This window comes from Astatotilapia calliptera, chromosome 22, assembly GCF_964374335.1.
Source record: "Astatotilapia calliptera chromosome 22, fAstCal68.1, whole genome shotgun sequence".
NCBI classification, from domain to species: Eukaryota; Metazoa; Chordata; class Actinopteri; order Cichliformes; family Cichlidae; genus Astatotilapia; species Astatotilapia calliptera.
Window position 1 is genome coordinate 21,203,305 of NC_137442.1, and position 18,055 is coordinate 21,221,359.

The 18,055-nt window shown below is 43.1% G+C and overlaps 2 protein-coding genes across 24 annotated transcripts in view; one reads left to right on the forward strand and one right to left on the reverse strand.

The window, feature by feature from the left end:
- The window catches only part of dync1i1a (dynein cytoplasmic 1 intermediate chain 1a), a 66,754-nt gene extending 53,113 nt beyond the window's left edge, over positions 1–13,641 (forward strand). For 18 of the 20 annotated variants that reach the window (XR_013904541.1, XR_013904543.1, XM_026155370.2 and 15 more), the window contains 3 exons: positions 4,706–4,846; positions 8,422–8,547; positions 12,796–13,641. Coding sequence is in view for 17 of the 20 variants with exons in the window: in XM_026155370.2 (XP_026011155.2) it covers positions 4,706–4,846; positions 8,422–8,547; positions 12,796–12,906 (378 nt within the window). In the remaining 3 variants the exon portion in view is untranslated. Of the gene's footprint in view, positions 1–4,705; positions 4,847–8,421; positions 8,548–11,092; positions 11,443–12,795 lie in introns of those variants that run through there. The other 2 variants (XR_013904542.1, XM_080296058.1) reach the window with 2 other exon arrangements.
- slc25a13 (solute carrier family 25 member 13) overlaps positions 13,635–18,055 on the reverse strand; it is a 55,238-nt gene continuing 50,817 nt past the window's right edge. For all 4 annotated transcript variants that reach the window (XM_026155361.2, XM_026155362.2, XM_026155364.2 and 1 more), the window contains 3 exons: positions 15,672–15,830; positions 15,374–15,464; positions 13,635–14,625 (listed from right to left, as the gene is read on the reverse strand). In XM_026155361.2, the coding sequence (XP_026011146.1) occupies positions 14,439–14,625; positions 15,374–15,464; positions 15,672–15,830 (437 nt within the window). In that variant the 3' untranslated portion in view covers positions 13,635–14,438. The remainder of the gene's footprint in view (positions 14,626–15,373; positions 15,465–15,671; positions 15,831–18,055) is intronic.

The window sequence follows — 18,055 nt, forward strand, 5'->3', positions numbered from 1 at the left end:
AGACTGATTATCTCGATAAAATCACACGTGCAGTGTAACCGGCTGTCATAAAACCCCGAAAATAAGAACAAGTAAGCGAGAGAGAGAGAACATAAACAGGTACGACTTCGATCGAACGCTGGAACTGCGAGATGGAGAAAAATGACCTCTGCTGTCATCCTGCCGGCTGGAAAACAGGTTCAATCGAGCCTTGAAATTGGCTTGGCTCAGTTTGTTTGTGTTTGTGTGCGAGTGTATGCGAGTGCGCGCTCTCAGATCTGCCGTAGAGTGAGGGAGTAAAGGTGATGGAGAGAAAGGAGCAGGAATGAGAGAGAAAGGGAGAGACTGCATTCTTTCATTTGCTGTTCTAGCCAGCCTGTCTCCTCTCTTCCACTCCTCCCACTCTACCTGCAAGGAATGTAGTTTGTATGCTTCTTGAATCTTAACAGTCAGCTTGGGAAAAGGTTTTTTTTTTTTTAACACACATATTAAGCTGTACTGACCCTATGTGGGACACATGGGGTTTGTATTACATATCTGAGTTTTTGATCAGCAAAAGATCGTGACCTTTTTTATATCACAGAAAGGTGTGGGAACCTGTCTGGTGTGGGAATTTGTTCTGTGCCCGAGTAATTTGACCCCCAAAGTCCAGTTTGTTTGACTAGTATAGTGTCTGTGTATGATGTTTGGACACAGCTAATTTTGCTGAGCCCAGGCCCGCTTGATGAAGTGGACTCTGGGCATATACAGGGAGTGCAGAATTATTAGGCAAGTTGTATTTTTGAGGAATAATTTTATTATTGAACAACAACCATGTTCTCAATGAACCCAAAAAACTCATTAATATCAAAGCTGAATGTTTTTGGAAGTAGTTTGTAGTTTGTTTTTAGTTTTAGCTATTTTAGGGGGATATCTGTGTGTGCAGGTGACTATTACTGTGCATAATTATTAGGCAGCTTAACAAAAAACAAATATATACCCATTTCAATTATTTATTTTTACCAGTGAGACCAATATAACATCTCCACATTCACAAATATACATTTCTGACATTCAAAAACAAAACAAAAACAAATCAGCGACCAATATAGCCACCTTTCTTTGCAAGGACACTCAAAAGCCTGCCATCCATGGATTCTGTCAGTGTTTTGATCTGTTCACCATCAACATTGCGTGCAGCAGCAACCACAGCCTCCCAGACACTGTTCAGAGAGGTGTACTGTTTTCCCTCCTTGTAAATCTCACATTTGATGATGGACCACAGGTTCTCAATGGGGTTCAGATCAGGTGAACAAGGTGACCATGTCATTAGTTTTTCTTCTTTTATACCCTTTCTTGCCAGCCACGCTGTGGAGTACTTGGACGCGTGTGATGGAGCATTGTCCTGCATGAAAATCATGTTTTTCTTGAAGGATGCAGACTTCTTCCTGTACCACTGCTTGAAGAAGGTGTCTTCCAGAAACTGGCAGTAGGACTGGGAGTTGAGCTTGACTCCATCCTCAACCCGAAAAGGCCCCACAAGCTCATCTTTGATGATACCAGCCCAAACCAGTACTCCACCTCCACCTTGCTGGCGTCTGAGTCGGACTGGAGCTCTCTGCCCTTTACCAATCCAGCCACAGGCCCATCCATCTGGCCCATCAAGACTCACTCTCATTTCATCAGTCCATAAAACCTTAGAAAAACCAGTCTTGAGATATTTCTTGGCCCAGTCTTGACGTTTCAGCTTGTGTGTCTTGTTCAGTGGTGGTCGTCTTTCAGCCTTTCTTACCTTGGCCATGTCTCTGAGTATTGCACACCTTGTGCTTTTGGGCACTCCAGTGATGTTGCAGCTCTGAAATATGGCCAAACTGGTGGCAAGTGGCATCTTGGCAGCTGCACGCTTGACTTTTCTCAGTTCATGGGCAGTTATTTTGCGCCTTAGTTTTTCCACATGCTTCTTGTGACCCTGTTGACTATTTTGAATGAAACGCTTGATTGTTCGACGATCACGCTTCAGAAGCTTTGCCATTTTGAGACTGCTGCATCCCTCTGCAAGATATCTCACTATTTTTGACTTTTCTGAGCCTGTCAAGTCCTTCTTTTGACCCGTTTTGCCAAAGGAAAGGACGTTGCCTAATAATTATGCACACCTGATATAGGGTGTTGATGTCATTAGACCACACCCCTTCTCATTACAGAGATGCACATCACCTAATATGCTTAATTGGTAGTAGAGATGGCACGATACCACTTTTTTATGTCCGATACCGATACCGATATCATAAATTTGGATATCTGCCGATACCGATATGAATCCGATATAGTGTTTTTTAATCAACAAAACTGTTTTTTAAAATATCTTGCTGCATTTTGCAAGTCTGCAAGTTCATACTCAAGTTTAAAACAACAACTACACTAAAGCTATTCTGTTATACCTGTATACAAAAAAAATATTTCATAGTTCAGCAATACTGATCAATCTAATAAACTTAGACCTACACCATCCTCCCTATTCTGGTATTTTAAAGAGTACTTAGCGTAAATATTAAGCAACCTAACTAATAGGGTTCCAACTCCCAGCAACAACAAAAATAAATAAATAAAAAATAGGGAACCACCCCTCACGCTCCACCTCATGATGCTTAATCAACGTAATCAACCTTAATTTGATGCAGTGTGAAAAAAAATGCACAGAAATCAATTATTTTTCAAGAAATATTAAATAGATTCAACATCTTTCTTCAACAAAATTGCAGACTGCACAGATGGTACCTTCCCAAAGGAAAATGTACTATAGCTTACTAGGGTATATATATTAGACTTAATAGTCACTATATACAGTAATTGACTTCTATTCATTTTACATCAAATTAAAACTTTGGGTGTCAGATAATTATTTATTAAAAGCTAGACATTTTAAATGAGAATAAGAAAGAAAAGTATGTCTTTGTGCCCCCTTTTCCCAGTTAATGCCCTATCGGCCCCCCTGGCTAAACTTTGCTAGATCCGCCCCTGCACAGTTACCAGCCGTCAGCTACGTAGAAAAAGATCCTGGTGTAGAAAGAAATATTAAATAAATTCTAACAACAGCTTATCAAGCTTAAACGTGCTGCTGTTGTTCAGCCGCTGGTTTGCTCTTTCTGGCGCAAAGTGGACCAAAAACAAACAAGAGAGACTCACGACAGAAAAGCCGATCAGCTGATCATTAGCAGTTTCACGATTGAAGTAGCAGCCGGAGAGAGAGAGGCAGTCGCTCGTTAAGCTTAACGTGGGAATGCTTTACAAACATTCAGAGATGGACTTACACACTTGCTTTACTTCTCTCGGGGATAACTTTGTCGGAGATGAAATGCCAGGTTGCTAGCGAAGCTCCACATGCTATCCAGACCACAGGTCCCGCATGCCACAGCTGCTCTATCACATGATGCATACTGCTCCGACGTTCTGAGGCGAGTTACGGCGTGTTGCAAGTTTTGTGAGGTGCTTTCGTGATATTTAATGGATCGGATTACATTTTTTATTTTTCTCCGATATCCGATCCAGTAATTTAGGTCAGTATCGGACCGATACCGATACGTAATATCGGATCGGTCCATCTCTAATTGGTAGTAGGCTTTCGAGCCTATACAGCTTGGAGTAAGACAACATGCATGAAGAGGATGATGTGGACAAAATACTCATTTGCCTAATAATTCTGCACTCCCTGTACTGTTACATCATAATGAAGTGTGTGTTGGAAAAACAGACGGAGGAGTTGAGATGCTTCTTTACGTTAAGGATGAAGGAAAGACAGTGAAGAGGAAATTACTGAGAGTTAAAGAGCGTACTGGCAGCACGGGCATGGAGAGGGAGAGGCATTTGTGATCAGGCATGGACTGAGACAACTGCCCCTAGTGTGAGTAAACTGCAGCACAAGCAGTAGCCTTCACCAACTGGTCTTTCTCCCAGAGGTTAGTGTAGTTCAAGGTCAAAGTTCAATCAGCTCTCATTGTAGGCAGCTGTGTTGTCCTGCATAGTGCAGTGCATGCACCACAAAACCAAACATGCACAGTAAGGGAGGACGCCGGTGCGAGAGCTGACTGCATCTGTTCTCTGACCTCTGACTTTGTCACGAGGACTTTATGGAGACGCAACGTCACAAACACATAATTGTTTAGGTCAGTATAATGGGATGAGTTTGTCTACCAGACGAGGAATGACAGATTTGTTTCGGAAGTGTAAAACGATGCCTCTGAGCACATAAATAACATATAGATCTCTCTGTTAGATTTAGTTTCAGTGTTAAATAGTTGGTTTAAACCATTATCAGTCAGGTTCTCCTTGCACACCTGCAAGGACACACACACACAAACACACACCTTCCTGTGCACCATTGTCCATCCCGCCTCCTCCTCCTATTTTTCTGTCTCTGTTTCTCTCTCACAGCTGTTGTGTTGAGGTTACAGTACACCTTGTGGAGAGGCCTTCTCTTTCATCTCTCCCAGCGGTTTTATGGCGCTGTGTGAATGTGCTAGGCTTTTTAATTAGGCTCTGCACCCAGACAGGCCCCAAGGCTGAGGCAGCGCCACTCTGTCTGAAGCTCCCTCACTCCCTCTCTCAATTCCTTTTCCCTCTCTCTCTGGTATGTCATCCGCTGTAATCCGTCGCTCTCCGCGTTTTCTCTGCTTCTTCTTCTTTTTTTTTCACACCATGTCACTCATACACGCTCGCACAGATATCCTCTTTTTTTCCTCCTCTCTTTCAGCACAACAAGCCTCTGTACTCGTTTGAAGACAACGCCGATTATGTGTATGATGTCATGTGGTCGCCCGTGCACCCTGCCATGTTTGCTGCCGTGGATGGCATGGGCCGCCTGGACCTGTGGAACCTCAACAATGACACTGAGGTGTGTGCATACTCTGTATGTGTGTGCGTGTGTGTGAATGTAGCTAATACAGGCCGTGATGGGTGTGGTTTGTGTGTCATCTCTTTGTGTGTTGATGTGCGTGTGTTTGGTGTCCTCAGGGCCTGTTGCTGGGCCTCAGCCCGAACCACACAACCAAACATCCAAGACTTTTCCCTCCCATCAACCCCTCCACCACCAGTCCCTCCACATCCCTCCCAACACACACACAATTCCAGATTCCCCCGTGGGCGTTTCCCACAGACCTTGCTTTAAATCAGACTTTGACATCTCCTTATCCCAGCTCCCACCCAGCCATCCCGCTAACATTTCTACAACCTCTCTCCAATGTTCAGGGAACCTCAGGACCCCACAAACCCCGTCCCATCATCCTCCCACACAGTGTCCCTTCGAAGGGGAACACAGATGTGCCGGAGACCATGAGCAAAGCCCCAGCCCTCAGTCCACAGTTCCATGAAAATAATAATAATGATAAAAAAAAAAGAAACTTCAGACCAGGGGTTGAGTTTCGCAAGGCTGTGGGGCAAGCAGTTATTTTAAGACGAGTGCATTTAAGGCCACTGGAGGACACGTCATAGTATTAAACAGTTTGCAGACAGTGTTATACAGTGAGCAAAATAAAAACACAGCTTATTTTTCTTTTAAAGGTCGCACACACTTACAAAAAGTGGAATCAGGGTTTTTTTTGTTTTGTTTTAACACACATGTACAATAAGATACAGTGTAAAAGTAGGGACGCATTGACTGAAATTCTGGGCCAATATTGCCATTGATGTTTACAGTGCTTATGGTTGGGATATATTCTGGTACAGGTAAATTGCAGATTGAAGTCACCTGAGGTCTGTTTTCTTACCAGTTATGTGCATAATCCTAGCTCCGATGTCTGCTATAGGACAAACATGTATTAGTCAGCCAACAAAGGTCAAAAACATTAAATCTTTATTTCTCAGGAAGATGCTGTAAAACCTTTTGAAAGGAATCCGATATAGGTCAGTGAGTCAGTGAAGCTCACTTCTGAATGATGACAATGATTCGGAGATGTTGAGGATGTGCCAAAGTGTTGGTAGCGCTGCTGTTTTTGCTGCTGTTAGCTTGATTCTGATGCTTGAGGTAATGTAATCAAACTGTTTATTAGAGGGAAAGTGTGATTTCTAGGACACTTCAGCCTAACATTAGCTGGGATGTTAGCTATAATGTTAGCTTATAACCAGCTATTGTTGTTGTCAGCTGTCCGGAGACGGGAGGGTCGCATGTGTAATCTGCTGACAATAAGTAACCGGGATAATGTCAGGAATAAATCAGCCTATTTATGCACGTTTTTGTGTGTTAGAGTTCAGGAGATGAGGCTTGAGATGTTGGTAGCGTTGTCTCTTTCCTTTCCCTCCTCCTCTGATAATAAACCATACGTATGATCCTTCGAATCTTTGCTCTGAAGACGCAGGCACAAATTCAAATGTCCTTCCATGGACACGAATAGCCACGACTACTTTTTCTCCACAGCCTCCACATATGGAGTCCATGTATGTGGCCAGTCTCTAGCCACATATTTATAACGCTGTTAGTCAAAAGGGAGATGTCCTTCCCAGCTACTGTATTCAAATATGGTGGGAGAACATGGCGGTTTCCACAAACCGCAAAGCCACTCCTATGTATTTTTAATGGATTAATTATACGTTTCTGAACATTAGTTTGTTGGAAGATGTAATTACAAACTATTCAGTGTATATTTCAGAGTACAGTGTCCCTTTTTCCTTATTATGTAACATCGCAAATTTACTGACTGTACCTTTAATCTAAGCTAACTGTCATGGCTGCAGCCTCATATTTAATGGACAGATGAGCATCAAACTGTCGAGCTAAGAAGCAGAATCCACATTTCTTAAAATCATACTTTGTTACAACTCTGGGAGCAGAGTGGACACCAAACCTTTGATCACTCGGGTAAAAGTAGAGATAAAAGGATCCTCCTTTCTCCTTCTCTTTTGGTTTCCATGGAGACAACACCTACTCTCCATCCTCTCTCATAATGTTCTTTCACTCTCAGCGTCTCATTTTCTTCAGTCTACGTACATAAATAAAATTGGATTTGGTGTCGCATCTCTTCATCTGCTAAGCCCGTTACTCTCAGCCGGGTCCATCGGTAGCTGAGAGTCCTCCCTCCCTCTGCAGCGCAGATGACAAGTTTCCCAGGCTTCCCTCAACAGCAGCCTTTTCACAGACAGAGGAAGAGTTCATTATCGGCGGCCTAACTCGACTAACAATGTGCTTTATGAGAAACATTTGCTCAGACACACACACACACACACACACAGGCGGATGTATCGAACACATGCGCGCACACTGCCTCGCGCGCAGTCTAATAGCAACAGGCTTCCATTGTTATCGTCATATTAAAAACACACAGGCATAACGACATTAACAGAGCTTGCGCGGTGCGCCTGGTTCTCATTTCCAGTGCGCACACGTACGCGCACGCATGCACAACCAATTTAGAGCGCTCAGTTCGGATCCGCTCGTGCAGCATGCGGTTAGCGCTGCTTTCAAATACGCAGAAGCTCTGTGTGTGAGGCGACATGATGCCAAGGCCTCTGTCTCCACCGGTGACATATGTCAGACTCGCCTGCCGCATGTCAGGAGCAGTTCATGTAGACTGTGCACGTGGCTTCAGGGGGTTCTGAAGGTGCAGTGTGAGCACTGCTGTTCACCCACAACAGCAAAGTGAGTTATTACACTGTAAATATCCTGTTGTGTCTACAAGTTGTAATTTGACAGCTTTGTTTTTCTTACCGTCTCGTATAGCTGGATAAAGTGGCCCTTTATAAATAGTAAATTTGCTAAATTTGACCATAATGGTATAATGCTTCCATTTACCAATAAACTATAAAGGGAATCGTTTAAACAGCGATTATGGTCGTAAAAAATGAGGGCCGAGAGGCATGATTTATGCCTAAATGTTTACTTCACTGTATTTTCCTTTAAAATCAAAGGAATATGAGAGGAATTTAAGACTAAATTACAAAGTCACTCATTGACTTTTTTTTTCTTTTTTGAGGAATAAAATTCCCAAACACAAACAGCAGCTGTAACAGAAGCTTTTTGTTAAGTGCTCTGTTTAACACTCACGTTTCCATATTGCTGTTTATTTGTTTCCTGTTGATTCGGCCTGTTCCTTACCACAAAAGCACGATCCGATATCCCCGTGCTGGTGTCGATCCTGGATCGTCAAAACTAACGTTGGTCCAAAGTTCAACATTGCAACTGACCAATCACATTGTGATGTCAGAGTTTACCAGCACACCAATCATATCCTAACCTGACCTTAACCACCTCCTTTTTTAAAAAGATTTTTTCATGAGTGAACATCGGGAGGTTTTGGTCGCTTGCAGTGTTAAACCTCGAGCAGCATTAATTTTGATGATCAGGAACATAACCAAGACCAACTCGGGGATAGCAGACACACCTACGTGTTTACACACCACATTTTACACTCAGTTATCCGTGAACTGTTTGATTTGTTGTTTAACGGTGTGGGTTTGTTTGAACTCTTTGCCTGCCAGGTACCCACTGCCAGCGTGACCATTGAGGGAGCTTCAGCACTCAACAGAGTCCGCTGGTCTTCAGGAGGGAAGGAGGTGGCTGTGGGCGACTCGGAGGGTCGAGTTTGGATCTACGATACAGGAGAGGTACTCGAATTAACTGTATAGCTGACATGTGCTTACACGTTACTTAATTAAGACATTTATAGAATATTTGTGGCAACCTAAAAAAAGTGCAGGATAATGATTACAGAGTAATAATCGTAGCATTTCCAGAAATATTACACTCGGTTGTTTCTCATATGATGTTAAAATTTTGGCAGTGTGCTCTCTGGGCTTTTACAAAAAGTCTGCTGAGTTCATTTTTTTAATTCACTTTGAGTGCCGTGGTGCACGGAGCCAGGAGTTCTCGTGGGTTTAGTTTTCAAACAGTCAAGATTTAATTACCACCTAGGTGCCAAAAGCTTGAGTGAACTGCAATGACCAAAGTTTATTGCCACATAGAGCGATTTTTTTTTAGTGCCTGAAATTTAACTTACTGATCTTTTTAAATGGATAATAGTTAAAGCTCATCACAAACACCTCTTTTTCACTTTAATTCTAAACAAAAACCCATCATGTGGTGAAAAAACTTTAATCATCATTTTATAAATATATACTTGCTTATGCTGTGATTCATGTGTGTTTGAGCCACTGACATTATTGTGTAACAGTAGAAATAAGGTTGTTTTTTTTTTCAGTAAAACCTGCACATACAAATAATTCATCTATTTAGGTCTCGTTCTTCAGTGTATAAAGCCCCCACTAGGTTCATCTGAGTGAAAAGAAACATTCACACTCTCCGGATGTCTCTGCGACCTTCAAACCAAAAAGTTGATTTTGGAGATAAAACTGACGTTTACATCAGATCAGTGTTTAGAACACAAGACGGCATTAAATGTGCCATTAAAACTATATACATTGGAAATACTGAGCTAATGACATTGAATCAAAAATCCTTTCTTTGCCTGTTCTCTGGAAATTTGAGTACTTTCCAAATTCCTGTGCACTGTCTGCAAACCTGAGAGTGGAAGATGAGACGATGATTCAGTAAAACATTGATCAGCTGATCAGCTGAACTTAGGTGCTCTGTAGCGCTGCCGTGAGTCGCATTTGGTAAGTTAGCATGAAGTCTGTCTTTAGTCCTTGTAGACTCTACTGTAGACAAAGATTTGATGTAGCCTGGACTTGACCTCAGTGAACACCTGAGTCATGTGTAGCCACTCATTTCAGCAAGGCGTTACCAATGGGTGACATCACAGTAGCTCCGCCCATCTTTTGTTCTGTGTTTCTACAAATTGAGTCACTGAAGTGGAATTCATGGTTCCACATTTGTGTCAGATTAGTGAATAATTAGCAACCAATTAACACATTTCCTTGAACTGGATGAGAACAATATGAGAGTACAGAGAGAAGAAAGAGAAACACAGTAGACAGTTTTCATTGTTTTACACACTTGATGTGTAAAACACACCTATTCTTATTACGGTCGTTCCCAGCGGCTGGAATTTCTTGGTTTTTCAAATTTTATGTATGCAAATAAACAGATCTGCATTTTTTGACAGGGACATTCTGAACACAAAAGTGTGTTCAGTGTGTTATTTGTCACACAACAAGTTTGCATTTGAAGCTAAGCTTAGCGAAGCTAAACGACCAGAGCAGTCAACAGTACTGGTTACTCTGCGTATTCTGGACACTGCCCTCTTGTGAATGTACACAGCAACAACATTGGATCCCTGTAGGACCAGTGCACAAACACGCCTTTAACCATCCCTCATTTAGTTTATGTTTTTAAGGAGGCAGAGGCCAGTGTTAGTAAATCTACCCATAATTTTAAAAACAAACAGTTTAGATGGTTAAAATCCTGCTTGGCGATGTGTGGTCCTGCAAGCTCCACCCACAAAGAAAGCAGCAACCCGTAAGCAACCATAAGCAGGGGGGTGAGGGGTTAAGTAATTTCCCTAGACCTTTATTTAGATCTTTCTCCCTGCTTTGTTAAACCCCCTCAAAAAGGTTCCTGCAGTGGAAACGTTTGATATTTTTGTGCCCCATCTCTTTCATGTGAAACGGCCTCCACGTGACACTGCTGTCACCACAAAGCGGCCAGCCCGTATGTTCTCTCATGTTTAGAGAGCTCTGGTTAGGATCCCAAGTGAGTGCAGCCTAGCCTAGCCGCTCGGCTAATTTTAGCATCTTTTTTTTTTTGTTGTGTGGTAAACTGGAGAGGGGCTGAGCTGGTGGACTCCATGCTGAGTTCATGGTAACCATGAGAGTCATCAATAAGAGCGAGCGGGGCTGAAAGGTTTTATGACTCCAACAAGCTAAGAGTTTGTGTGTGTGTGTGTGTGTGTGTGTGTGTGTGTGTGTGTGTGTGTGTGTGTGTGTATGTATTGTGGGTATTAAAGTCACTACAAACTCCCCCATACAGCTATAACTGGGAACAGCATGTGAAAAAAAGAGATGGCCAGCAGTTTCATCCAGAGAGCTGTGGTCCTGGGACTTAGAGCAGCCCTTTAGAGTTTTCCAGTGCAGTAAAATACCAAATACTGTTATTTCTGTTTTATTTTACTGAGTACAAATGAGAAAAAACTGTGTCATCAGAGATTAGAGCAGTTTTTATTAGGACCTTACTGGTATTGCTCTGTTTTTCCAGATCATGTTCCTCAGCATGAAGCATTTTGAAGCTGCTGCTGTTTAAAAACCTGACTTCAGCCCAGCCAGCCGTGTTTCTGAGCCTCTTGTCTTGCTGCTAACGCTGAAGTCACTCAGGCACCAAGTACACAACGATCTGCCAGAGCCCCCCGCTGTGGCCAGCCCAGCCCCTTGGGGGGTGGTTCAAAATGGCTGTCTCCCTCTTCCTGGTTCCTGATTAATTACAGCCTGGGCAGGCAAAGCGGTTGCAGGCATCTTGGGTGGCGACTTCAGTCCCACTCACTCTGACTCCTGCTGTGCACAACTCTAGCAAGACACTTTATGAGGAATAAAACACAGTTTGACATCTCATACTGGCCTCATGTTCTCTTATCAAACACCAAAGTGAACCTGTGACGCTCATAGTTCTGTTCTGAATGCTTATACAAACACAGGCTTCAGACTGCTCTGAATACTCTGTTTGCAATGATTATTTTTACCTTTTTGGTCAGTATGATGCTGATGTGGTGATGTCACGGCTTTGGCTGTGAGTACAGAAGCGTTGCTATCATAGATCAGCATCATAGGCCGTGCTTCCAGTGACAGTATCTGATTGACCAATTTGATGTCTCAGCAGCAATTAAATGAACTATCAATGAAATTATGGAAAACATTTATGGCCCCGAATATTGAATCCATGTGATTTCATTGATGACTTTGCCTTTAGAGCTCGGATGTGAATTTCTTTGCTACTAGGAAGAATTAGTGATCGCATTGATTTTCTGGGAACTACTTTGGATCATTAAGCAGTTGTACAGGTTGCCTGGTGTGAGGGAGCCTTTCTGCAAATAACCACACAGGTCGTCTCAGACTGACTGCAGTGACTCTGAGCAAGTGACAGGCTTGTAATAATAATTGTCTTATTTTAGATCACCAACACGTTTATATAAGCTTGCACTGATGACTGCAACTCCTCTCTTTGCAGTAGGGGACTCGACTCAACTGGTTGCCAGCTGGTTGTATTGTGGTTCTATTCCTATATAAAAGCAAGGTTGCTGAGCTCGTGTGTCACGTTGTAGTTAAATTAAGCCCTGCATCAACTACGTCAATGTTTGTGGAGGAATTGGTTTCAGATCTGTGGGGTTGTGGGTGCAGGCTGAATGTGAGAAGTTAATGTGAACTGCTGTGTATTTGCAGAGCAATAGCTTTGTAAATTTTTTGCAGATGGCACCTGACAGCAAGTGGTTGCCGAGCTGGTTAAAGGTCGATCTGTGGTCATCTCTGGCTCCATCACAACCGATGAGCAGATGTCACCTGTCCAGTGTTAAAACAACTGAAGAGAATATGAAAGCTTCTCAGACACCGAAACACCGAACATCTGTTTACCATACTTACAGACACGCGGTTAAACTCTGGAAAATGATCACGGAGAACAACTGCTTTATCTCATGTTGCTTGTTCATGCTAAAAGTAATCTGCCAGGAATTTATGGGATTTTATGACATCGTTTTTCCTTGTGGAAAAATCTGGAACCGGGAGAAGCGTGGATTCTCTGTGGGAGTCCTCTATGTTGGCACGGCCGCTGTTCCAGCATCAGTACCAGGATCTGATGTCAGCACAGACAGATTTATTGCTCATTTCCTTCCGTTATTAAGTCATGCTGTGGTACCCGTATAGTGATGTACGCGATTTCCCTCACACCGTGTACCTGTGTGGTTTTTACAGCTTTCGGTGGCCCACACGGACGACTGGGCGCGCTTTGCCCGTACGCTGATGGAGATTCGTGCTAACCGTGCTGACGGCGAGGAGGAGGGGCCTATGGAGCTGGCTTCATAGAAAAGAAAGACTCCAAAACCAAAGTGGGCGGATCCAGAGACCTGGTGTGCTTCTGCTGGTGTCAATGTAGCATGTGCTTCTCACTCACTTTGGGTTTTGTTTCTCCACGTTTATGTTCCTCTCTTGTTTGTTTTTTATTGTACTTTTGCATTTCTAAAATCAAATTGTACCGATTTGTTGTTATTTATTCGTCCAACGACTTCAGGTGATGCGTCGCTTGCAACTCGTGAGCCTCCAGTATATAAAGAGCAGCAGTCTGTTAGCCTTATGGAGGTGTGTGTACTGTAACAATGCTTCGCACTACTGTAAAAAAATAATAATAATGGAGCAGGTTTCATAGACTAGTCATGTTTCGTTTCCATGTTCACTTTATGTTGTGCTTCTTTTTGTCTGTAGTAAGCCTGCATGCAACGCATTCCCAAAATATTCCAGATGCAGAAATGTGGGGTTAACATGGAGCGAGGTTATCACACATGGAGCTGCTTTATGTCAGTGTTCGAGTCGATGCGTCAGAAGCTGAATCGAGTGGTCCTCTGTACTCAGTGACAGCTTCAACTGTATATTATTTAATGAACTGTGACGATTAATAAGAGGTATATTGTAATTCAGAGTGATTGCTGTTCAGCCTGCTAATGTTGACTATTAAAGCAGAGCCCAGGAGCCGCTGTGTTGCTTTCATTTCCACCTCCAACCAGGAAGTAGTACTGCAAATAAAACCTCCACCATACTTACTAATACAAGTGTCTCTTTACTCCGACCACACATGTTGCTGCCATACGTTCAGTAAGGCACAATTATTACACACCACATGTAGCTCCTACAGTCTCTGCACCGTACAAGTTTAAATACAGAGCCATGGCACACGCACTCCTTCATATATTTCCACATCTGCATACATTTAGACCTGAACCCAAACATCTTGACAGCGGTGAACATTATGTACGGTCACAACGTTAACGCCGCGCCTTTTACATTCAAAACTTCTTTCTCTGGTCGTATTCTTCTGGATTCATTCGACCATAAATCGACACACAGTTGAAAAGAGCAACTCAATCAAAACAGACGCACACATGAAAATATGTCTGGATTTCTAATATATACAGAAGTGCCACATTTACTGTATTTTTTGTGTGTAGCTGGTTTTATGATCATGTGATTAATGTGCTTTTGGTTATAAAGCAACACAAAAGGAAGACACTGGAAAAAGCTGCAACAGTAAGTAGCCACCGACATTTAAAGAAAGTGTTCAAGTGTATTTGTGCAAGCCCTTCTGCTGCTGTGTGCATACTGTGTACGAGTTTGGAGTGTAAACCTAACTAGTATAACACAACACTGTGAAACAAACACTGCGTGAGCCCTGTAGCAATTACACACTTTGCTAATCGGTGAGATCGCATATAGATGCTTTTATACAATAATTAGAACAAAATAACTTCAAATACTGTGAAAACTAAATGGACCTGATAGTTTCTCGGTGCTTTACGTATGAAAAACACTTCAGCTCCCCCCCTCAAACACACACCCGTGGAGGTTCAGGGGGTGCTCACGTTGGAAGGGGCCGCTGCCGTCGGCACCGTGTAGCGTGGGAGATGGAGTCCAAACTTGCTCTCGATGCCAGCGAATGTGGCCACGGCCAACCTGAAGCCTCCGATGTGGTCGGGGTTGGGCGCCGGCAGGCTGATCCGAGACTTGGGGGTGGGCTCGGAGCCAGCCGGCTTTCTGTGGTGTGTGGAGAGAGAGAGATGGAGGAGAAAGTGAGGGACATGATGAGAGAGAGAGAGGAGCAAAAAAAGAGGTAGAGACGAGGAGAACGGAGGGAACTGTTCAACAACATAAACACTGCAAACTGTTAACGCACAGGGGTTTTATTATCATCATTATTAAATCTTAAATTAATATTATCATTCGAAACGCTGTTCGCCACAGAAATAAACAATCTTAATAGAAAGTCAAAAGCGGAACGGCTCAACGGTTCTCCCTGAGAGCAGAACTAAATCAAATCCCTCAAAGATTTCACGCCGTGCTCTGTGAATCGCTGCCAACACAGACAGCAAGAAAAGGATCTGCTCGGGTCCAAACCGCAGCGAGTTTTCACTGGATCTGCAGCTGATTTTGTGTCGCTGTGAGCGAGCGGGGAGAGAGGGCGCTACATGGAAAACGAATGAGCCGTCCGACCGATGCGTGCATGTGCATCGCGGTGTCTGCTGTCCATTAAAAGGAGGCAACCCAAGTTCCCCAACGGGGTTTAGAGTGAAGGAGTGAATTATTCTTGACAGTGACCTTCATGAGAGGAGGATGAGGCTCTTTGAGTCCCAGGAGTGGGGAAACGACACGCTGAGGTCAAATGGGTGCTAACAAAACTTGTGTATTTGAGGAAACTGTCAGAGGGACTGTGTGACATCACTGTGTGCTTGCATTCAGGAAGAAAAAGGCTTGTTATTGTTTCTGTGCGGTTGAAGATACTTACGGTCCTCCAAAGTCGATATAAAACCAGCGCTGCAGGAGTTCATAGGTCACCAGTGTCACCCCAAACTGAGGCGAAGAACGAAACACTCGAGCTGCAGTGGAGAAATGTGTTTATTTTAATTAATAAAGACGCAATTTACACAAACGCAGAACCAGATTGGTCAGTTGGTTTGGCCAAAATCATCTCTGAGACGCAAGGAGAGTGAAAGTGTCTGTTTATGCTTTATGTCTTATGATCAAATCAATGTAAATCTATTACAAGAATTGTGTTGTAATTGTGTTTGACTCCATGAGCGTACCTCCAGCTCCTTTCCAGAAAGCGCGGGGCCCCTCTTCTCTGAGAATCTTCCAGAAGCAGTCCATCAGGCCGCTGTAGGTGGTCTGGCCAGCACGCGCCGCCACCTGTAACCGTGTCTTGATCACGTCTGCCGGGGTCACCAGAGAGGCGGCCGGCATGCCTGCAGAAAGAACTCGAGAGCTTTCTAAAAGGTCGGAACGTGTTTGATTCTAAACAGAGCGCACAAAATCCAAAATCAGGCCCAAACAAATGAGATGATGTGCAGAAAGCAGCCATCAGCGATTTATTGAAATCTTGCATATCTTTGAAACCGCATCTCATCGAGTGGATTTTTAGCCGTCTTTGTTCCCCTTTCTGAAACACGTCATCTTGGATCTTTACCATCTTGCAGTATGTCTGCAGCATACATACACTATACACAAGTAGGGGCCAGCTCCTATCACTTCACCATCAACCAATCCAGGCCATTATTTAATCTCTACCTTTTTTCTTCCTTTCCTCTCTCTCCCACTTTTCCTACAGCCGTTTGAAAGAGGCCAGACAATGGACGGTAATGAGAGAAATGCACACTGTGCCCCGTGTGCCGCTCAAAGTGACTGGCTGACTGAAGGGAGTGACTGCAAGGCCCCCACTCCAGCCACTTCACTCATGAATGGGCCCAATCATTGATGGCTCGGTCATTACCATCAACTGCCCTCTTGACGATTTACTCTGACTTCTTGGTTTTTGTAACGGCAAAACGAGCTATTCAGCAAGCCTGATCAACTCGGCATTAGGTAGCCGACTGGCACCCAGTGGAGACTGACCACCTGCACTGAACTGAGGAGAGGAGCAGAGAGGAGAGGAGGGGAGCAGGCAAGACGTCTGAATACATATGTGTATATACATATCTACACACACATAAAACTGACTATCCTGAGACCTTTAATTCAGATAAAGGTAAACTTTAAACTTTTAAAATCATTTGACAGAATAAAAAGAGTCTTGATATACAGATGCTGAAACAGAACTTTATCCAAAATTTAAAAAAAGATAAACCATGATGACAGCATCTTTATCTCTACAAAATGTAATCAAACCAAATCCCCCACACAGTATGGGATCGACATGAAAATTGCATAGAAACAGCAGAGGTGTAGCTACAGGGGGCCCCAGCCCTCCCTGAAATTTTATTACCTGCTACTAGGGATGTTCAAGAAACCATACTGCCATGTTTTATGGAAAGAAAACAAAAACAAACAAAAAAATCATTGCAAATCAACTATATAATGTTATATAATATAAAGTCTGCAAAGTTTAACTGTTTAAGCTTTGAAAAACATGACTGGTTTTATATTCACATTCACTAAATCCTGAAACCTGACCCCGAAAGGATCAGTGAGACACTGCTCTTCACTTTTACAGTCATAACTAGACTGGATTTTGAGAGCAGCTGAATCTTGTGCTTTACTTTGCAGCCATGTCTGCTAAAGCATTACTTCTGGAATTAGAAGAACACCCTGCTCCCAAACCAAATATCCCACTAGCTGTGATCTGGTTCTTGGTCCCTTCTGTGCCATCTCACTTAAAAAAGAAATCTGCAAGCATTAGAGACAGACAGAGCTCATGGGCTGCAAAACAACAACAAACGCAAAGAAGTGTTTTTGCGTAGCTGCACACATGAGCAACAGGATAAAGGACGTGAAGCAGGAAAACGAGAAAACTGCAGTGGACTTCTCTAACCTCAAGACCTGTGGCTGTGTGCCACTTATGTAAAACGGGAATGTTTCCAAGCTTTAAAAGTCACGAGAAAAATCATTATATTTGCAAGTGCTTTAGCTATCTACAGTAACTTGCTAACATATCTAACAACTGTGGGAGCTAAAAGAATCTCCTGACATAAAAACATGAATAATTTTCACCAACTAAAAGCAACTTTAGGCCTTAGTCGCATACTGTGTGCCTGACTGTTTTCTCTGTCTTTGTTTTGAGACAATGACGCCTCACACTTTCTCTTCACTTCCTTCCTCTGGAAGAATCTGCGTATTTTCCAAATATTTGAAATGATCTTCACCTTTTTTACTTAGTCTTAATGGCTCAGTCAGACTAGAGTAAAAATAAACCTTGGTTAGAAAAAGAAATTAGTTGTAGCAACCAGCTGACTGCAAGAGAAGACAGGTTGGAGGCAACCTGTCTCCAAACCATCGCAGCCTGACTCAGACTGACTGCAGTCACTCTCAGGTAGATGGGCAAATGTTTGCAAATAACTGCTGCCAGATTGCCAACAACACGCTGCAATCAATCTGAGTCAGTCTGGGTTGATAAGTGCAAATCATCTGCACTGTGTCTCTTTGCAGTAGGGGGCTCAAGCCAACTGGTTGCAAACAAATTTGTAAATTTCTGTTT